The 22,695-nt window shown below is 41.7% G+C and overlaps 2 protein-coding genes across 2 annotated transcripts in view; one reads left to right on the top strand and one right to left on the bottom strand.

The window, feature by feature from the left end:
- Positions 1-2,130: 2,130 nt before the first annotated feature.
- Positions 2,131-10,518, bottom strand: LOC117266443 (B-cell receptor CD22-like). The gene is made up of 5 exons (XM_033641653.2): positions 10,346-10,518; positions 9,705-10,076; positions 8,156-8,416; positions 5,197-5,299; positions 2,131-4,009 (listed from the first exon to the last, which is right to left on the bottom strand). The coding sequence occupies exons 1-5, from the start codon at positions 10,395-10,397 to the stop codon at positions 3,973-3,975; spliced, it is 825 nt and encodes a 274-aa protein (XP_033497544.1). The 5' UTR covers positions 10,398-10,518; the 3' UTR covers positions 2,131-3,972.
- A 3,176-nt stretch (positions 10,519-13,694) lies between these two features.
- Positions 13,695-22,695, top strand: part of tg (thyroglobulin) — a 30,395-nt gene continuing 21,394 nt past the window's right edge. Inside the window, exons 1-14 of the mRNA XM_078171190.1 lie at positions 13,695-13,764; positions 16,206-16,314; positions 16,674-16,771; positions 17,096-17,251; positions 17,651-17,810; positions 17,882-17,988; positions 18,071-18,214; positions 18,476-18,661; positions 18,808-19,316; positions 19,451-19,829; positions 19,934-19,972; positions 20,148-20,378; positions 21,712-21,816; positions 21,971-22,048. Coding sequence (XP_078027316.1) covers positions 13,695-13,764; positions 16,206-16,314; positions 16,674-16,771; positions 17,096-17,251; positions 17,651-17,810; positions 17,882-17,988; positions 18,071-18,214; positions 18,476-18,661; positions 18,808-19,316; positions 19,451-19,829; positions 19,934-19,972; positions 20,148-20,378; positions 21,712-21,816; positions 21,971-22,048 — 2,371 coding nt within the window. The remainder of the gene's footprint in view (positions 13,765-16,205; positions 16,315-16,673; positions 16,772-17,095; positions 17,252-17,650; positions 17,811-17,881; positions 17,989-18,070; positions 18,215-18,475; positions 18,662-18,807; positions 19,317-19,450; positions 19,830-19,933; positions 19,973-20,147; positions 20,379-21,711; positions 21,817-21,970; positions 22,049-22,695) is intronic.

Here is a 22,695-nt window from a genome sequence, read left to right as displayed (position 1 = left end):
TAGATGTACAATGCCCACCATGATGTCATTTAATTATTAATTTTGACTATAAATGTTTATTCACATTTCACACAATGTGCAAAAAACAGTGTATCAGCAGGGTTGTGCCGAGCTGCAGTGCAGATTCTGATTAACAAATGTTGGTTTTGTACAAGTGAAAATAAATGACTTAGAGCTGCATGTTTACACAACATTTTGATTTAATCTCATATGTATAACACCACAGTGCTCATGGGAGCCTGGACACAGAACTGTTTACATTATTAGGTCATATTTACAAAAAATACAGTGTACAGTAGCTAGTATTATTTTTAGGAGTCTGCCCAGTCCTGTCGAAGTCCTCAGGTCTGAAGTGACAGCTGCAGATGACTGAGGAGTCACTCGGGACAAAGTCCTTTCTCCTCACTGCTGCTACCCATGCCCGTCTCCTCTCTGTGTTTTTTGGGAAACTACACACAAAATAAGTGTGTCAGAAAAACGCAGTTCCACATAATTTGTAGTTACAATTCAGGCCACAAGTTAACTACTAATGTTATACTGCGTTATGTCACGTTGGTGCCATGAAACAGATAGTTGACAATTTGGAATAACACATACACCGACATAGCTGTTTGACAAAGCATCATAATTTTATAAGTAATATTATATAAATGTTAACCTTTTTTCTTTAAGTTGTGTGACATAGCGTTAGCTTAATTTGGCATTAGGACCAGATCAGGACAGTTACTTTACTTGATTAGCTTAAAGAAGGATCACTTTTTGAGATATATATCTCATTAAACATGTACGTAACAGTAAAATATTGTAAAACAACTTCTTACCTGTGGAATGTTCCCTTCTGCTTGGTTTTAACACTTCTTTCGTTTGTACACCCAAATGCAGAGCAAAAATGTGGCATTTTTGCCGAGTCTGACACGGGTCGGAACCGGTCAGAGCACCAAGGCAAGATGGCGGCGGTATTGATGCATCCCACAAGCCAGGGTGCGGCATCTATGTGTATATATCTATGGTTACTGTAAGGTGTTTAGCTAACTAGGTATAGTATCATTGACGTTATGGCGGCCATCTTTCATACTTTGCTTGTGTGTCTGGACAGGTCGTGTAACGTTAGTTGTTGTTGAGGGGACAGTGCTGCACAGTGGGATGCAGCAGAGGATCCACCATATAATATTGTCACCATACAATATTATTACAATGTTAGAAATGTTACGATATGCTGAGTATTGCGATATTGTCATACATTACCTTTTATTAACTGTAAATTATGTCCCCAAAGAAAACTGTCAACATCTGTTTTATCTAATTGGATAAAGTTTTCAGTCTGTTCATCTCACTTTAGCCTTTTTGCAGCAGCAAAATGAATGTAGTGGACTGAAAAAGCAACTGATTATATTATTCCAGTATGCTACCTAATGTGTCATTTATTATTTGCCATATTAATGAATAGTAAAATAAATGATACTTGGCACTTAAAGGTGGGAATCTCCAGGCACCTCACGATTCAATTATGATTCAGAGGGTAACGATTTGATAATAAAACGATTATTGATGCATCACAGTGCATCAAAATATATGATTTCAGCACACTATTTATTTTTTTCTTTCTGTATTTTTGAGGATTTATAATTAAATTAACAGATTATTTTACTTGCAAGAGGGGAAAACCCAGAGTTGACTGAACTAGTTGATAACCAGCTCTGTAGTACTAGTCATCCAAATAGCAGTGTGATGGGTTAAAGCAGTTTCACATTACAAATCAGCATTTCTCTGGCTCTGTTTGGCATGTCGGAAACAGGCCGCTAGCCTAGCACATACTAATGTGTGCTCGCCTTGTTCTCTGATGACTGAAGATCCAGATGTTTGTGAGGTTTTTACAGAGCTCTCTTTTTTGCTGTGTCTGGTAAGCAGGAAGTCAACTGCAACAAGCAAGCTAACTCGCTGAACTAAAAGTATTTGTATTTAATTGTAGTTTATATTTGTAGTTCTAACTGTATTATATTACAGAGATATTGAGTACTGTATTATATTCATGTTGTTATAGATATCAATATTGCATAGAATACAAAATATGTCATACGAAAGAGTAAAAGTAAAGTATAAAAGATGCACAAGTGAAACAGTTTATACAGTATATGTTTTATTCTTTAAAGCTCCTCACATTAAGGTGGATATTCAAATCCAAGACTCCATGTTTGATGGCAGCATCATTATATCAGATAGAAATAAACAGCTTAAAGAACTGAAAGTATTGACTGAAGCAAAAAAAAATGCACAAAAAAAACCACACAACAGTCGGACACTAGCTGCATACACGGACATATATGTACTCATCATATGTTTGACTTCCTGTAAATCATATTAACTACAGAGACAATCCTGCTGAGTAAAACAAACACTGATCAGTATCAGAGCTGATATGTCACAGATGTCAGGGCTCGTTGAAGTCATGGAGACTGAAACAGGAGCAGAGTTTAAGCTTAAGTTTAAGTGTTTCAGGCCAAAAGACAGAAAAATCATGCAGTTTAATTTATAGGGTTTTGTATCAGTATTCAGACTTGTGCTGGTTTTTAATAACAAATGTGACTATTTCCACAGAGGTAACAGGGAAGGTTATACATTATTTAAAAAAGAAAATGTATTTTACAATTTAGCTTTCTTTTAGCTCTTAAATTGTAAGACATTATACTAGGTGAGAGGGAAACAGAATTTCGATTCTCTGTATGTCCTGCACATATAGCAATCGACAATAAAAACCTTTTGAACTTTGAACTTAAATTGAAGAGAAGCAGAGAGGATGTTATCGGGGTGTAATGGTTCTGAATCTGACACCAAAGCTGCGACATAAATGTTTGTGGTCTGCCCTCTCATGGTCCACACCCCATTGAACTGTGGGTTTGGAGAATTGTTACACAAATACGCACCCACAAAGTTGTGGAGGAGCATGAATTTATATGGTATGTGTTTCAAAAGAGCAGAAAGAGCAACGATGACATGAACAGGAAATTACAGCATTGCTGTTTTTATCAGCTTTAAATATCAGAAATGTTCCTGTGACCACTGTTGCCAACTCCTCAGTAAGAAAAGTAGCTATTGGCTGTCCTAAAAGTCGCTAGAACTCGCTAAATGACGTCATCGCCTAATTTGCATAATTGTCCATATGCATGTAATTGTAATGGATGCTGTAGGAGAGAGGAATAACATCGTGGGAGAGACAAAAACTGAGTAAAAAAACACCCTGAATATGTTTAGAACTACAAATGAACCTTTTTTCAGTGATTTATATTAGACAAAGAAAATTTTACATTTACATCCTGTCCTGACTGTAAACCAGGTCGGGATCAGAGCGATAGATCAGCCAGCGGCGGTTCCGCGCATGTGCGATTCACTTGCAGTCTGGACGTGGAGGGGTTAACGTCTCCTGCTCTGACTGCTGCTGGGAGGGAGGACTGGGCCGTCTGCGAGTGCTTTGGGGCGAGAGAGGAGCTCACGGCAGTATCTGCTGCCCGTTGAGAAGACTAAGAATGATACGTGCTCTCACAACAGAGTCTCCAGAAGTCTTCAATAACATCAGAAAAAGTCGCTAGATTTGTCACTAGTTGCTTTTTTGAAAAAGAGTCGCTAGAGGGGTCTGAAAAGTCGCTAAATATAGCGACAAAGTTGCTAAGTTGGCAACACTGCCTGTGACAGGAGGCAGGTTCCTGTTTGTGTGCAGCTTTACTCATAAGACATCTCATAAGACACCTTTTACAGTAGCCTGCTCTCATTAGACAAACTGCCCACTCAAACAGGAACATTTCTTTTCAGATAAAGAGGTGAAAGAGAAACAATCTGTTTTCCATCATCAGTTGTTTTTAATTCAGGAAGCGAATAAAGGTAGGCCGAACACTCAGAGACCCTCCATAAAGACAGAATAACAGAAAATGGTGTTTGTTTGATGTGAACGTCACTGATTCACCTGCGCCGTCAAGTCTTTCAGATCTCTGCTGCTGCTTTCCTGCAAACACATGTCCTGATAAAGACAGATGGGAAAAACAGAGTCACTAAGTAGAAAATAAGTTAGGATTTCACTCAGAAATGTAATCATTATAATAGCACAAAATCAGGTTACAAAGTGTTGCACAGAAAACTAATATAAAGATTAAGATAAAATACAATTTAATGATAGAACAGATGCAGTAGATCCATATATTAAATCAGTTCAAGGAAATGCAATTGCAAATTGTGGTTTTAGGAGCTTGAGTACAGCTGTGTCAGTGAAAAATTGTTGGGGCGGAGTCACATACCTGGGTTCACGTGTTTTTAGCATGTAACAAAAGCCTTTGTTTTCGACAGCGCTGTATGTACGCAGATCTTTGAACAGGAAGTAGGTGATGGACTGTGTTAGTTTTTTGGCTCTCTCACAGTTGGATGGTAGTTGTGTCGAGCTAGGTGTGTCAGTGTTGGTCGATGTTTCGGCGGAGCGGGTTTAGCGTTAGCTTGGCCGTCAGCAGCTAACACTATCTCTGGATGGTGGCGTGTGAGGTGAGCCCTCATGTTCATAGTATTCCCAGAGTATTTTATTCTCATATGACACTGCTGTAAATCACACGTGTCATATCCAAGTTCTCCTTTCTTTCTGTGTTAAAAAAAATCCAAAATAAGTCCAGACGTTTGATTTAAACACAGAAGGCACATTTCTGATTTCTGTCTCCGGTGCCTCCATCTTTGTTTTGATGAACTTCCTGCCAAATGCCACTGACGGAGACCTCTCCTGACCTCACCAGGAAAAAAAACTTTAGCATCATTGATTTTATTGTTCTAGGATTAAAATGTGTATTAGCAAAAGATAATAATGTATATTATAAAAGATCGATACTTGGCGTCCATGTATTGATACAATATCGCCATGCAAAATATCACAATACTATGCTGTATCGATCTGCTGTGTTAGCCCCTAACGTTTACTGTTGTCACTGGGATGATGGGACACCGCTAGTTTCAAGCTCTGCATTTTAGGCTGTGCAAAACTGATTTGACACAACAGAAAAACACGAGACCCTGCCGTTAGTGTGTTTCATCTTCATTGCTGATAGGCCAGTGGCAGTCGACAAGGACAATATCTGCTGATAGCGATGTTTGATTGAAAAATTGTTGCATAGATAAAGGCACATGAAGGAGCAGACTGATGTGTATTTGGTTGTTGTAGGTGAAAGTTACCTTTTGATGATGATGGATGCCACGATGATGATGAGCACAGTGTGCAGAACAAAGAGAACCAGACGTATAGCCAGCATTGTGTCAACTGCAGCACTAGTTGTTCCTGCGAGACATGTCAGATGGACAGAGAGATGTTGGACTGTAGACATTAAGTATCAAGAAGATGGGGCGTCGGTGGCTTAGTGGTAGAGCAGGCGCCCCATGTACAAGGCTGTTGCCACAACGGCCCAGGTTCGACTCCAGCCTGTGGCCCTTTGCTGCATGTCATCCCCTCTCTCTCCCCCCCTTCACGCTTACCTGTCCTGTCCATTAAAGGCAAAATGGCCCAAAAAATATCTTAAAAAAAAAAAAAAAATCAAGAAGATCCACTCTGAGATACGTTCTCTGAACTCTGATGTTAAGTGTCAGTCATATATGATACTGAAAGCACCACAGCAGCCAGTTAACTGACCTGGGGCCTCATTTATAAAGCTTGCTTACGCACAAAACGGGGCTTGAAAGTGGCGTACGCCACTTACCACACAAAGGTTGTGATTTATAAAAATAAACTTGGCGGGAGAATGTGCGCACCTGTAAGCAAACTCTGAGTCATGCGTGCGCACATTTTGGAGACACTGGGAAGTGGCGACGCAGACAGCGAGGCGGAGAAGTGGAGTCAGATTTTTATTGATGTCTCACACAAATTTAATGTCACGCTATATCCACCTTAGATCCACATTATCATTGAAATTAAATCCAGCAGCCTTATTTTGAGCTTGGAGTGAGTGATAATTGTTTCATAAAAACGTTGTAAAATACAACTCAAATCCTGAATTGAAATTCTTTCTAAATACGTATTTAATCCGCACTGCCTCTAACGTCTCATTGTCCACTCTGTGAGCGCAGGAGGGGGAGAGGACGGCGCGACTGCATGGAATATATTTATTTATTTAGCTAAATATTTCCAGTGCATTTATCATGTCTCGAAATACAGCCATTAAGCACAACCGTTAGCCCTACTTAGACATGTGCTGTTCATGACAAAACCGGCATGAAGAAACGTGTTCGCCTATTACACTTTCATCTTTGAATTGTATTTCAAATTACACGTTGTATTTTGGGACAGGGATACCACTGGGTTATGCTGTAATTCAGGCCGGGTGTCTGATCAGACTAATTGCCATAAACATATAAATACTGTGGTGACCCTCGTGCGTAATTGCGCAAGATGGTACTGGCACATACTCCTTTTTGCCTCCACCTTTAATAAATGTGATTCTTTATGTCGCACATCAATGTCAAACATCCTCAAATTTAAAAGCAACACATTAACTACATGATAGTAAAGGAGTAGAAATATTTGGTCTACCTTTAGATCAGACCACTTTTTTTTTTTTTGTTCTGTCACTGTCCGTGCAGTCCCACAGACACAGCTGACAGCATCAGCAGCGTTGATGTGTTGCCACTTTTTTTGCTTTCTCTTATTAGTGATCCCGCTGCTGTGGCCACCAAATAAAGCCTTTCTTCAGTCCTCCACCTCCCATTAAAGGGTCTCTAGCTCACCCTCAGAGAAATTCCGTTTTTTGGTACGTTTCTTACACCTGTCACCATGACTCACAACGAGAGAACACTCGCATGCCGGCTTATTTATATGCAGATCGCATTCATGAGGTGATTTGCATGACCATTTATGGTTGAACTAGGGTGTGTAGAGGGCGGAATATGAGGCGGATCTGGGTGCGCACAACTCCAGGAGGTCTGTGATTTATAAAGAGAACATTGCGTGCAAGTGTGCGTGCGCACGGTTTTATAAATTTGATTATTTTTTGGCACACACCATTTTCAGCTTTTGGGCGCATGTCAACTTTTAGTATGAATCCTAAGCACTCTTTTATAAATGAGGCCCCTGGAGGTGAGACTGTTTTGTCAACTGTTGTTTCCAAAGTCAAGAATCATGTTAATTATACTAACACTGGGTATTTAATTATTAGCAAAATTGAATTTTAATTATTTGATTTTGACTGATGATTTATTAGTACAGAGTTGTGCAGTGGGAGGAGAAATGTTTTTATTTTATTTAATTTCTCATTGCCAGTGTTGGCGACTGACATGAAACTCTCTTGGGTCCTTTATTAAAAGCCAATTCTACAATAAATCTGTGGACATAAGCTGTGGACTGAGCCCTTGCCAACTTCAGTCATATATACTGTGACGAGTTCACTGTCATCATGTAAAGTCTGCGAGGGTAGAGACCGTAAGCCTCTGATAGACAGCCCTTGAGACTGTTTAACTCATTGCCATGGAAATGTTTGAGCTAAGATTACAATCATTGTAAATGCTGTCATGTTCTGTCTGTTCATCTGCCCTGCAGAAAAAAAAAGAAGAAAAAAAAACCCCCTACTAAGTCAAATCTGTATTGCAATGCATTGTGGGCAGTCAAATCAGTAATGTCTGCTTAAGTCTGCAGGAGGTCAGCTTTAGGCCCCTTGTGGACTGGTTGAATTGTGGATTTGGAGCCCTCTTCACTCACAGACTTCGCGCCCGCAAAGTCTGTGAATCTGCAAGTGGGGTGAAGTCCGGACAATTGGATTCAGCCATAAAAACTGAAAGACAGACGTCAACTACGACTCCCAGGCTGCATTTCACTAACAAACCTCCAATCATAGAGCTCCATATTCTGTTTTGTGTGCTGCCATCTAAAATATTTACATTCAGATTCTTGGTCAGTTTTGTATGAGCTAAGTAACAACCAGTGTGAACTCTGACCACTACCAGCAGCAAAGGCTTATGTGTTTTGTAGTCTGTCGCCAAACTGACAGGAAAAAACCCTGACTTGTCAGGAACTGTGTGAATAACTCAAACTGGTGGTCAGAACATAAACCTGTATGATAGTTACATTATTCAGGAGAGTTCTCTCACATTAAGGAGCTGTACATGGTGTTTATTAGATTTCCACCACAGAGAAAACGATGAAACAAACCTTCAGCCTCCACATTCAGGCTGTACGGCTGGGAGAGTGTGAAGCTGTTGTTCCTCAGACAACAGGTGTAGTTCCCAGAATCCTTTGCAGTCAGAGGGTCAAGCTTGAGGGCGGGGCCAGTCTCTGGGAGGGCGGAGCCATCTCTGAACCAGGTGACCTCCAGCTGGTGGAAAGTGCACTCTGCTGTGCAGCGCAGTGTGACTGATTCACCCTCTCTCATCTCTGTCTCAGTCGAGGAGCTCTTTATCTTCATTTCAGAATCTAAAGTAATGTAAGGCAAAAACATGTTGATTATCAATATGACAGAAACACGTAACACGTGTTGATTATCGTAATATATCATGCTTGGGTGGGGATGAAAAGTAAACAGGATGGTACTGTCCTGCTGCCGTCTTGATAAAGCGCTCTGGGATGCTTTCACTTCAAGTGTTCATACATAGCAGTTGCTTTGCCGTGTAGGGGTGGGTATCCTTAAGATTTTATATATAATATGACGATTCATTTGGCAGATACTGATATCAAAATATCCATTTTCCCCCCACCTAATGTTAGTGATCATCAAGTCTCTTCTGTAGTGGAATTAACATCATATTATACTAGTATTGTCACGATACCAAAATCTGTGTTTCGGTACCGATACCAATATGAATTTCGATACTTTTCAGTACTTCTCCTAAGGAAAAGTCCTTTTGGATACAAACCTTTAGAACAATAAATAGTAGGGGTGTAACAGTACCAAAAAAATCATGGTTCGGTAAGTGCCTCGGTACGGACGCCACGGTTTGGTAACTCAAATGTTCCACCAAGTTGGTGTTGTCTCGTGTTGTCTCCCTTTGCGAGGCAGACTTTCTCTTGTCTTTTTTCATGTGCGCCAGCTGCGAATGTTGATACAGGTGTTGTCATACACACCACTTGTGCAATATGTGCTTGAACAGGAACAAGGAAGGCGTTTGTGTGCATAAATGAATTAAATAAATGAATGAATTGAATCAATTTAAAAAGTACCGGTATTTTCCAAATGCAGTATAGTACCGTTTGGAATACTCTAGTACCGCGGTACTATTTTAGTACCGGTATACCGTGCAACACTATATTATACATACATACTCTAATCATGACGGCCCACCAGCTGATGGAGACATGAAACACTGTTCAGTGTCTGTGATATTCAGTCATTGTGCAAATTAAGAAAAAGCATGTTGGTTGATTCTGATAGTTCATTTTAAAGCTGATATTGGACTAGGGCTGTATCAGTGCATCTCTAGTTTTTTTGTTGTTGTTTTTTTTATTGCTTTTAGTTAAATGTTGTAGTTTTCATAGTTTCCTCTTTTCTTTGTTTTATTTTTACTGTAAATGAATTTTAACTTCATCAGTTCAAAGGAACTGGTCCCCAGGCTCAGCTGTGAATGTGGGTGGGGAAGGTGTAACTGAACAGGGTGTTTCTGCAAAAGAGAGGCTGGCTCTCAGTGCTGAATGAAGGTTAGAGAAATTAATTATTTTTAATAATGCCATTGTTATCATTGATAGCATTTTCATATGATACTCTTACCACTGACTGTGACTTTCACTCCTGGTGGTCCAGTAAAAGTTGCTTTGGCATGATTAGTTTCCACCCTGAAGCGAAAAGTTGCGTTGTCCTCCTCCTGTAAATTGGTGATCTGTAAAGTGCAGTTTCCCTTCTTGTCACCCAGGTATCTGTAACGAGGGTCGTTGTTGTCTGATTCGCTGTCGTACACAGACGGAGTGCTGCCATGACAAACCGCATGGTTTGGGCACCAGACTACTCTGTTGATCTTTATCAGAACTTCTTTTCCATTTTCAGTGACAGGCTCCAGTGTTTTAAAGGTGCAGGGGAGCGTGACAGTCGATCCTTTCATGGCACAAACAGGATGTGGATAGTTCACACTCTGACCCACAGCACCTGGAAAAACACAACACAGTGATGACAGCTGAGTTTCAGAGTTAAGGACCTTGATTTAGAGGGAGAGCTTTGATGTGGAAACCAATTAAAATGAGCCTTCAGTACTAAAATAGAAAACTAAATAATAAAAGAACTGTATCAGAGCTTCAATTCTAAAATCAGAGATGTTTCTGGATTTTATCAATTCAATGTGAAAAACTGAAACTGTGACTAAAAACATCATTAAAGATATTAACATAATATACAGTAACATAAAGTCCAAGTCTTACCAGCCAGCAGCAACATGAAGCCCCAGATAATCTTTTTGTCCCAAACTGCCATCCTCACTTTTTTATTCAGTTGATTTAACTTTTTTCGTGTTAAAATGTCCGATCGGTCCACAGCAGTGGTGAGAAACACACTGACACACTGTGAAACTGAGATGGCGCATGAAACACCTGTGGTTACAATCCCACTTCCTCCTTTCTTTTCAAAGAAGTATTAGCCTGCTATAAATATGTTTATAATTTGTCATGTGTCTTATCCACTTCCTGTCACGTTCAGAAACTGTCTGTGATGTAAACACCGACTCAAAGGTAGTGGAGAGCTCCCACAGCGGAGGTGACCATATCAGGAGGAAAGGAGTTTCACCCATGAAGATAAACAGAGGAACAGATGTGATTTAAAGCCATTTGTTTTCCATCTGTTTTTAGTCCTCATGTTAGCTGCACCGCTCTCTGTCAGCCTGTCGGTCTGTTCACTGCTGACTGAAACATCACTATTGTTGGATGGATTGTGATGAACTGTGGTTCATCATTCATGTTCCCATCAGGATAAACTAATAATTTTGGTGATCCTCTGACTTTTCATCTAGCATCATCATCAGGTCAACATTTTCATGAGTCCAATACCTGAAGAATAATGACATTCCCAACAGCCCAACTGGACTCTGTGTTCACAGCTTATGAGCCACAACTTAGATGGTGAACATGATCAGCATGTTAGTGTTGTCATTGTGAGCATGTTGGCATGCTGAACAGTCTGTGTGTGTGTGTGTGTGTGTGTGTGTCTGTCTGTCTGTCTGTGTCTGTGTACTTGTATGTCTATCATTAAGAGAACAATGTGTGTTTAGGACCTTGGCAGTGAGGACTATTTTGGAAAATGAGGACATTATGGATCTGGGGCTATATTCACAAACATCCTGGGACCACTCAGAGAGCTCCTAACTTAGCCTAGAAACTTTCAGTCAGGAGTCTGAGCTTAAAAGTAATTTAGGAAAGTTCTCAGAGCAACTCTGAGCAAGGACGGGACCGAAACTTTCACCTTAAGCAAAAAACAGACTGAGATTTTATCAATCCTTTAAGTTTAGTGCAGCTACACTGTGTGACATGGATCTAATTAATTTGGGTACAACATCAGGTTTGATGTCTGCAGACTGTACGATGACAGCGCCGACTGAATCACAGGCTACGACATACGATGCAACAGCTTCACATACTGAGTGATGCTGCAGGGTTATTACTTCAACTGTGAAGCACAACATAGAGGGTCACATTAATAACATTATTGTTATCATTAATAAAGTTAATAAAATGTCCAAAATAACATTAAAATGGCCGAAGATAACCTTGAAGGGATAGTGCACCCAAAAATGAAAATTCAGCCATTATCTACTCACCCATATGCCGAGGGAGGCTCAGGTGAAGTTTTAGAGTCCTCACATCACTTGCAGAGATCCAAGGGGAGAGGAGGTAGCAACACAACTCCACCTAATGGAGGCTGACGGCGCCCCAGATTCAAACGTCCAAAAACACATAATTGAAACCACAAAATATCTCCATACTGCTCGTCCGTAGTGATCCAAGTGTCCTGAAGCCCCGACATAAAAAGCTGGGGCGCCGTCAGCCTCCATTAGGTGGAGTTGTGTTGCTACCTCCTCTCCCCTTGGATCTCTGTGTGTGAGGACTCTAAAACTTAGATAATGGCTGAAATTTCATTTTTGGGTGCACTATAACTTTAAGTTTTGTGCGCACTATATACTGCGGTGTGTGTGTGTGTGTGTGTGTGTGTGTGTGTGTTTGCTAGCTGCTAGGTGTCTCACCACCTCATGATCGGAGGATCGTGACAACGGCCATCCCTCAACCTCTCTGACTGTGCGACGTTGGACCACCATTTTAGAGCCACGACCAAAGATATCGCTGTGTTTCTCTCACATTGGTCATCTTCCGTCTGGCTTCAGGCTTTAGTTAAGTAGTGTGGTTGAACAGTTGCTAGCTATGATGCATTCTTTTAACAGATGTGATTGGTTGGCAGAGACACGCCCTTTTGTGAGCCTGTAAGGTGTGAGGACACCCAGTGGAAATGAACTGAACTGCATCACAATGAGACTGAAAGTGTTGTCAGTGTTAATGTGATCACTCTGCTGATGGAAGGTTGAGACAGACTCAAGTCATCACTGCTGCACAGTTGCATTTTTTCAGTTTTCCAAATATCTCAGTGTTGTGATCATTTTATTTCTGGCATAAATGTGTGTGTATCCCAGATGACATCCACCACACATATTATTCTTGCACGATCTAATCTGTAGCATTTCATTAACTTTTATCTTTACCAGGACCTAGTCTTAACTTTAAGGGGAAATTCTAAAACAACGTCAAAATTCTAAGAATTTTCTGAGAACGTCGTCACTAAGTGTGACGCTTTGTACGTGAAGCTTTGTGAATATGGCCCCAGAGCTTTAGGTCAGGGTTAGGGATTTAGTTGTGATGCTTAAGGTAAGGGTTAGGATCTAAAGAATGCATTATGTCAGTGTGTTGGTCCTCACCCTACAGCTGTAATGATTAGTTGACTATTTAATTGACAGATGATTAATTGACAACTATTTTGATAACTGAATAATCATTTCAGTTTTTTTTCACCTTTTGCTGTGAGAATTTACATGATGATAATAAGCTGAATATCTTATATTGTTTTTTGGACAATTGGTTGGATAAAAAATATAATTTAAAGACGTCCCCTCAGGCTTCGATAAAATTACACACAGGCATGTTTCAGTCTTTTCTGACATTTTATTGACAAATCAGTTATTTGAAAAAATAATGGTCAGAGTAATTGATAGTGAAAATAATCGTAATAATAGTTGCAGCCTTACTCACAAGTACAGCAGCACATTTGAGCTGTAAACAGTTAGTGTAACAGTGTAAACAGTTTTTTCCTCTTTTTTTAATAACTGCTCGTGTTTGTGAGTGAATTGATGTGTGTGTGTTGAACTCTCCAAAATATGAACCTTTCTGTGATATGGGTGGAAATATATAAATGTGCTGTCAGTGTGAACATCTGATCATCAGGTGAGAGCGCTTCAGTGTGCTGGATTAGTAACAGACGTCACACTGAACACTGACCACCACTCACCTGTGTTTCAGAGATCCTCTCGTCCAATCAGAGGGCTTCATGGCCCGCTGGCCGCCTCTTGAGTGGTGGTTGAGAACTCACGGTTCCACTGAGATGGAAAGACAAGGAGGAGGAAGAGGAGGAAGGAGGGATGAAGGTGTGTTGTTCTGGTGGTCCTCCTCACGGTGACTCAGCAGGTCTGCAGGTTTATAAAGACGCCGCGATGCTCAGTCTGTCACCACGGAGACAATGGCCTGGTTGCTCCGCATCGCCTGCATCCTGGTCTGCTGCCTGGAGCTGCTGCAGGGCAAAGCTTCAGGTGAACTCCCCTGGGACTGTGACCGCCTGTCTGTCTGCCTGTCTGTCTGTCCCTCTGTCTTCGTCGAAGCTGTTTGATTTTGTCTCTATGTGTCATATAAATCAGTGAATGAAACTTGTGTGTCCACTTTGAACTGTGCTGATTGTAAAGATCTTCTGTGTGTGAAGCATCCATGTTTTAGAATTTGTAGCTTCTTTGCAGCAGCATCCATAATTGAATCTTTGACAACTTTCATGACTTCATACAAGTCTGGACAGACATGATGTAAACTGTAAGTGCAGCTTGACTTTGTGGAGTTTCACAACACACGTTGGTAATTCTAGTCAGCTGTATGTCTGTTTTTATCTTCCAGTAATTTCTTCTGTATGTACAGTAAGAACAAATTGAAAGTGTGTGTGTGTGTGTGTGTTCATTCACATACTTTGCCAATAAAGCTAATTTTTGACTCTTATTGAAAGTCAGCTCTGGATCAGAGGTGGTGTAGCAGAATATGTGCAGCAGCTGAGAGCGTGAGGGGATTTAGAAACAAGTGTGAGGAAACAACACGCGTCTTTGCCTTCCTTTTTCCTCATGCTTCTGTGTAAGTGTTTCCTCAACAGTGAAGTAATTCTGACACAAGACAGCTGAGAGTTGGAATTTTCTGACAGAGCAGTAAGAAACAACCCACAGGGTTTACCTTGTTTATTTATTTGTGTCATTTACAGTCTAATGAATTCGTAATGAATTTTTTAGGTGATACTTTTATTTTCAGTTCATGCGACATCAGCAGCTAAGAAGCTGAGGTCGGCATGTTTGTGACGATGTGTGATGACCACGGTTTGCTCATTAATGTCTGTAAAACTGAAGACATGATGTTTTATCCCAGAAGCTGTGTTTGTACACGCGACCATGACATCAGACAGGTCACTTCTTTATAGACACAGGGACGTAGACAGTGGTGTCACCTGTCACACAGTATACACTGTGTTTTATATGTTGGTCAAGTTACAAATCAGTGTTACATCACAGCTGGTTTGGAAACGAGCCTGAGATGATGATTTGTGTTATTGGTTGGTGGAAGGAGGGTTTGTTTCCTTATAAATTGTTATGGTGTGCTGTTGGTGATGATTTGTTTTTTGTTTTTGGAATTCTTGTTTCTTGTGAGTAGTTTGTTTTCAAGATGTTTTTTATTGTTTATTTACTAGGGATGCACGATAATGGATATTTTGATGATATATAACAACTCATTTGGCCGATATTCAGTATATCCATATATGATAGAAGATTATGCAACTTTCTTCCCCGAATCCTGTGACTAACCTCTTTATCTGTATGTTTGAACCCCAGTTTTATTTTTATATGTATTTTCATTCATGCAGGCCTACTTATGTAACACCTGGTTTGAGACCATGTATTTGTGTTTGCATTGTGTCGTACGATAATTTCATTGTCTAAATAATATGCATTTATAAATAATGTTTCCTTTAGGAGCCCTCAGGAAAATAATTCACAGCCTTTTGTTTTACTTTGTGGGGATTTTGTAAAACAGAGTTAACTTGGTAGAATTCAGGTTCACTGGCTGGTAATTTGCTTGTTACGCTGTCAGACTATCACTATCAGCATGGAGCAGAACAGCCAACAGTTAGTAGGAAAACCGAGTGGAGCCTGTGCTGTTGCAGCTGAGCGTGCGCCATGTCTGCCACCGAAAAAGGACTAAACAATGAGCCTTATTGTTCCTTTCATTGTCACTTACAAGCACACAGCGGTTACCTCTTCTGCTTTGTTGCTCTGGCTGTAATTAGTGCAGTTTGAGGCGACTGTGAAAGGGTTACACATATTTATTTTATCGTATGTTTATCTGTCTGTTTTTATTTTTCTCCTTTGTATTCTTCATACATACTTGTATATCTTTTAGATATGTTGTTTTGCTACCTGTGCTGTTTCATTTACCTGATGTTTTGTACATGTTGACTTAGTTGGTTAAAAAAAAATCAGGTTGTAAAATATCGTCAGAAATATCGGCTGATTCTGATATTTCATTTTGAAGCCAATATCGTCCGAAACCAATGACATGCCAATGTTATTGTGCCTCCTCATTATTTACTAAAGTTTCTGTACGTGACATTCAGAGCATTAATTATGTATTTACTTATGTAAAGATACAGTGGAGTAATGGCATCCTGAGACTGAAGTCATGCTCCCTCTGTTGTGGAAGCGTGGCTCCTGCAGAAACACAACACTGTGGCTAACATTGTTAGCTGCTAGCCAGCGGCTCAGCCACTGTGACAAGTTGTTATCCTGTGTTGCTCTGTTTTGATGATGCAGCCAAAAAAAGGTCAGTTTACTGATGAAACCTGGTGATTTCATCATCAGCCTTTAGGGAGCATGCCAAGCTGATCGTTTAATTATTTAAAATGATTTATTATTTGCTGATGATGTCGTTGTTTCTTATTGTTGTCCAGAGTACCAGCTGGAGTCAGAAACCCTGAGCAGATGTGAGTGGCTAAGGGGCGGGGCTGTTGCCAAGCAACAAGGTGACGTCCCTCACTGCACACACGATGGCAGGTTCAGGTAAATATCTGCAGCACATAATTGTGTTTCTGTTTCTGTATCTGTGTTAAAGAATGCAACAAAATGAAATAGAAAATACAGAGAACATAAAATAACATTAAATCATTTAAACGTGTCGGCTCCACGCTGGCGCCATCTTTAGTTTCACAGTGTTAACAAATAGACCTCATGTGCTGCTTTGGCTTGAATTATGTCTAACAGTTAAGTTATGACTAATTTAAAAAAACATGATGGACTGGAGTGTGTGTTTTTATTGTGTTTTTAACATCATTCTTCCGTCCAGTTATTTCCAGAACTGTATGCTGGAGTTATAACAAATGTGTGTGTGTGTGTGTGTGTGTGTGTGTGTGTGTGTCTAGACCTGTGCAGTGCAGTGGGCGGGGTAACGAGTGTTGGTGTGTTGACGCTGAAGGTCAGGAGGTCGTCGGGACTCGAACCAACAGCTCTGCACCTCACTGTGAGAAACACAACAGCACCATAATACATGCTAAATGATCAGGGATGTTACAGATCACGTGTTGTAAAATCAGTCATAGTGCTTTCCCTGATAATGACAGTCTGAGTTTATGTCAGCCTGCATTTACCTTAAATTTAAAGTTATATTATGAAGACCAGAATTTAGAATTTTAATTACTGACAAATCTGTTCATCCACTGAAGCAGTGCAGAGTCTGTCCCTGCCTCTTTAGAGCTTACGCCACATCCATGGCAGTCACGGTCTTTCTCTAAGTGTACTTAGGTGACGGGTCTATCTTTCTGTCTGTCTGTCTGTTTGTCTGCAGGTCCGTCTCCCTGCCAGCTGCAGTCGGTCCTGCAGTGTTCTCCTTCAGGTCTCTTTGAGTCAGTTCAGTGTGACTCCAGCAGGGGGCAGTGTTGGTGTGTGGATCAGGACGGCATGGAGCTCTACGGGACCAGACAGGCCGGGACACCTCAACGCTGTACGTACAGATACTACTGATAGTCATACTGATCCTGCTGATGACACTGACAACACTACTGATGATATTATACACCAGGGCTTTTACGTTAAAATACAAAGAGGTCCAGTTACTCAAATTTCCTCCCAGCAAAGGTCTGAACCTCATAATGTCTAACTGCTAATAGCCTGTGTCTGCCAAATAAAATCAGCACCGCACATTTCCTTATCATTTCAACAGCTTTTATTTTCAGTTTTCAAAGTGGTGAACTTTGAACATGGGAAACAAATAGTGCAAGAAGAAGAGAACATGACCACATTTCTACTGTGACATGTTCATGTTTACAAACAGGAAGTGACAAATCTTTCGTAGTATGTCTTTAAGGATTTGTATATAATGTGTTTGACCTTTGACCTGCAGGTCCTGGCAGCTGTGAGGTGAGGACCAGGCGTCTCCTGCACGGCTCCGGGTCTCAGTCTCCTCCTCAGTGTGACACAGATGGCAGCTTCCTCCCTGTTCAGTGTAAATTCATCAACATGACCGACAGGAAGGAGCTGGACCTGCTGCACGCCTTCAACAGGTAACTCACCCGTCTGTCTATATCTCTGTGTGTATTTCAGTGTGTATCTCTGTACATGTGTGTCGTTTCAGGTTCCCAGAGGCCTTTGAGACATTCAGTAGTTTCAGGAAGTTTTTCCCGGCAGTTTCTTCCTTCTGCTTCTGTTCAGACAGCAGAGGCAGAGAGCTGGAGAACACAGGTACGTACACACACACACCCCTACACACACACACGATGATGATGATGGGGGATCATGATAAAGGCGTGCACTTCCTGTCCAGGTGTGGAGCTCCTCCTGTCTGAGGTGTACGACTCGGCGTTCTCCGGTCTTCAGTCCGGTCGCTCCTTCTCTCAGACCAACATCTACAGAGTCCTGCAGAGGAGGATGCTGGGAGTTCGCCTCGCCCTCACCGGACACTTCAGATGTGAGCTGTGTTCATTTCAAACTGGTTTCAGTCTTCTAAAACCATCAAAGCTGGTTCCATGTTTCTAGCCTGAATAGATGGATGATGGTGTGAACTGAATCACACTGGTTTAAGATGCTGCTGAGTCCTGCTTCAAAGTGCGTTTCATCGGCTGTAAACTGGTTTAAACTGCCTCAGAGTGTTAAGCTGTCCATTTTATAAAACTCAGAGGAAACATCTGGACCAGGAGACACTGGTTTAAACAGATTACGTCTCCCTCAGGTCCCTCCGCCTGTGAGGAGGAGCAGAGGGCAGCGATGGAGACGTCCAGTGTTCATGTCCCGTCCTGTGAGACTGGAGGATCCTTCACCTCCAGACAGTGTCAGAAGGGTGGGCAGTGCTGGTGTGTCGACCCCACAGGGAGGGAGCTTCCTGAGACACGTCAGCACGGAGACTCACTGGTCTGTGGTGCGTTTACTGGAACTGTAGACAGAAACACATTTTATGAAGGGTTAGACACCAGCTACAAAATCTGATAATGAAAATGACTAAAATAAAATTTTTTCTTTCCTCTCCTCCTCCTCCTCCTCCTCCACCTCCTCTTCATACTCCAGGTTCAGGTCCTACTGACTGTCTCTCTCAGCGTCGTCTAGCTCTGTCCCGGCTCTTCTCCGGTCCCGTTGAACCTCCTTTCCAGGCCTCCACTGCCAGATCCTCTGCCTCCTGTCTCCCCCTCCTCCGGCCTCTCAGGGAGCTCCTGCCGGTGGAGGTGGACCCCACCTCCTTCTTGTCTCACCTGGTCGAAGTCCTCTACGGTCTCTTCCCCTCAGTGGGAGGAGCTCTGCAAGCTCTAGCTCGCTCCTCCCCTCAGCGCTTCCAAGAGAACCTGTTTGGAGGGAAGTTCCTGAAAAGCGCTGCTGCCTTTAACTTCAGCGGGGCGGTGGGAGCACGGGGAGCCCTCGGTCTGGACCGCCTCTCCTCTCAGAGTGTCGCCATCAGCCTCCAGAACAACAAGGACCTGGTCCTGTCCATCAGCAGAGCTTTGGAGGACCCTGCCTTCCTCTCTGCCCTCCAGCACACCCTGAGGAGCAGCAGCAGCTCTCACTCTGTCTCTCTGCAACAGGTCAGACACAACACATCCTCAAACACTTCATTACGCTGACTCTGAAAATACATCGGACATGGGCACGGCGTGACATGTCAGCTGTGTCATGCCCACAGCAGATCATGACCATGCTTCATCTTGTTGTTTTCCAGGTTCTGACTCCTCTGCTGCGCTCCTGCTCCGAGGACGAGGATGCAGCGGCCATCTTTGTCCCCAGCTGCACGCCCAACGGTGGTTTCCAGGAGGTTCAGTGTCGAGGTGAAGAGTGCTGGTGTGTGGACACTCAGGGTCAAGAGGTCGCAGGGTCCCGTACCACCAATGGTCGACCTCGGTGTCCATCCCACTGTGAGAGAGAGCGAGCACTGGCGCTGAAGGTGAAAGGCAGCTTGGCGGCCGGTGCTGAGATCCACGTCCCAGCGTGCTCTGAGGACGGTGACTTCCTGCCGCTGCAGTGTGTCGGGTCACGCTGCTTCTGTGTGGACGCTGAGGGAAAAACAATGACTGCTGGGTCGACAGGTGGCGCCGTCACATGTAAGATATCAGACGTGCCGCAGATTTTACATGTTAATATGTTTTTATAAGTTTTGAAACTACCTGAGAGAACATCTGTTGATGTTCTGTCTGTTGTGTTTCAGGTCCAAAGAGAACAACACAGAAGCTTCAGTCCTCTGCAGGTCAGATTAATCTTATAAATCCAACACTCGACACTTCTGTGACTCTTCTTACAGACCATGCGGCACGCAGAGTCTCTGAGAAGTTTCTATATTTTACAGATCCGTTGGGATTATTTATTTTATTATAGTATGATGAAAAGTAAATATAATAAAACACTTTAACATTAACTTGCAGGTCCGTGCTCTCAGGCGTTGGATGAGGTCGCAGCGTTCAGACAGGAAGTGAAGAGCCTCATCGCTCTCTCTAACTCCACCCACTTCCCTCTGGGATATGGTTTTCTATTGGCCGAAGGTCTGCGTCTGACCCCGGAGGAGCTCCAGATCAGCCAATCAGAGGAGGAGCTGCAGATTTCTGATAGGCTGCTGAGCCGCTCCAAAGCTGCTCTGCGATTGGCTGCTTTCTCCAGTTAGTGAAGTGTGGATGTTAAGATGAACGACACCAGCCAGTGAAAATCCAGATTTTAACTTTGTTAACACGTCCACATCGTGTTTTTTACATGACATATCCCGAGTAGAACAAGCAGTCAGCACCAGAGCTGTGAACCAATGACAGTGTCACAAACGCAGATTCAGACAGTCGGGGTTTGTTATGTCACAAACCTGAGGAACCAATCAGGCAGGGTGAGGCTTTCCATATCATTAGCATAAGGCTACAGTAGGGTTGCAATGGTATACCATGATATTAAAATTGACAGTTATCGTACCGTGTACATTTCTTTATGTATGATATTGAACAGAAAAGCAGCTGGACAGAAAACATCTATTTTCATTATTTCCAAAAGGGAAACTTTTAACACAAACTTCCATCAACAAAATGGTTTCAAGTTTCAGTTGCAGTAATGAAACAGTTGTTAAACCAAAAATAACCCCTCTGGTTTCATTCTTTTGAGGGTCATTCTGACTTATAATAATATCAATTCTTTAATACCATGACACCATGAAACAGTAATATATTCTGAGACAGTTATTGAACTGTAAAAATCTCAAACTGTTGCAACCCTATAGAAAAACGAGGGGCATCAGAGGAGAGGCAGGAGTAGCTGCAAATCTGTATTTTCCAAGTTAAGTTTCAGGTTTGCTTAAACTTGTCAGAGCTGTAGATCATGAACAAAGAGTATCTAACATTAGCAACACATTATTATCTGTTTTGATAAAGATGGGCGGGGCTAATTTGCGTATAGATCCGGGCATACTAAATGAGGCTATATATATATATATATATATATATATATATATATATATATATATATGGGATCATATTCCCATTTGATCATTTTCAGCCTTTAAATTATTTCTTTCCTTCCACACAGTCACTGGTTTAAGTTAGTTTCTATTATCAATCTGGTTTCTTGTGATAAATGATCTCTGCACCTCGAGAAGCTTACCTTTTGTTTTTTCTCAAGAATCGACCTTAATTAACTCGTTATCATGAGAGAACGAGCTGCGTTATCTCAAGATAAGAAAATAATTAACTGATGATCTTGAGCTAATGGCAGGGTTGGAGAGGATTTTTTTTTTTACATCTGTCACTGTCGCTGCTGATTTCCATGTCGGATAATGACATTAAAAATAGGTACATTTCATGCACGACTGTCCTCTGCTTCCATCATATTTTCATATCCTGGGCCATAAAACATTTTCTTAACTGTACTGAGGATTTTCTCCTCTTTATGTGGGTATGAACTTCCTGTGGACTTGCCTGCAGTGCTCACTCCCATCTCCTGTTCTCTGTTTTGCAGCTGTCCAGATGTTCCTGCCTCCTCAGCGTCGTTCATACCAGCCGTTCACCCCACAGTGTGACGCTGACGGACACTGGCTGCACACACAGTGTTACCACAGCACAGGTCGCACACAGGAACATACACACACTTATAACACACATGGAGACGAGTTATTGTGTGGTTTTCTTATAAATTTACAGTGTTGGTTCTTCACTCTGTCTGTGTGTGTGTGTGTGTGTCTGTCTGTCTGTGTGTGTGTGTGTGTGTGTGTGTTCAGGTCAATGTTGGTGTGTCAATGAAGATGGAGAGTACATTCCTGACTCTCTGACGAGCCGCTCACTCCACCTGCCCAAATGTGAGACAACACACACACATTTTAAAGATTGTGTTTGAATTACACAGATACACATGATTCATATGTTAACAGAGGTTATAAACATTCTTCAGCACTGATGTGTAAAGGAAACACCTCCTGCTCCTCACAGTCAGACTTCCTGTTCCTGGATCAGTTTATCAAATGAAACTTAATGTTCTGATCCAAAAACACAAACACAGCGTCTCTGTGATTAAAATGAAACTCAGATATATCTTCTTCCTCTGTGCCACAGAGCTCAGATCAGTGAGTCACACTGTGTCACTGGGTGAAAAGTTCCTTCATTACCATGAACACACACTCTGTAGTGTATTTCGGCTCAGTCCCACGTAGGGCTCTGGGATGTGGGTAAATATGTTACCATGATAATTATCTAAAAAAGTCAAAGTTATTATTTCTTTCAAGTTTAAAGGTTAATTTTTTTGCTCCTGAGTGAAAGTTGGAGATTATTGATATCTGTGATTTGAACTTAATGAAGGACTGATGATGATCAATGATCAGTAGAATAGTTATTTAATGTCAGAACACGACAAACAGCAGAGCACTTCACAAATCTGACGTAGATTCGAAACAGTTATAATTAATATAATGTCAATAAATAAAACAATAAATAGACAAAGAAATCTTAA

Source organism: Epinephelus lanceolatus, chromosome 10, assembly GCF_041903045.1.
Source record: "Epinephelus lanceolatus isolate andai-2023 chromosome 10, ASM4190304v1, whole genome shotgun sequence".
Taxonomy (NCBI): Eukaryota; Metazoa; Chordata; class Actinopteri; order Perciformes; family Serranidae; genus Epinephelus; species Epinephelus lanceolatus.
This window is presented reverse-complemented; position numbering and strand designations above follow the sequence as displayed.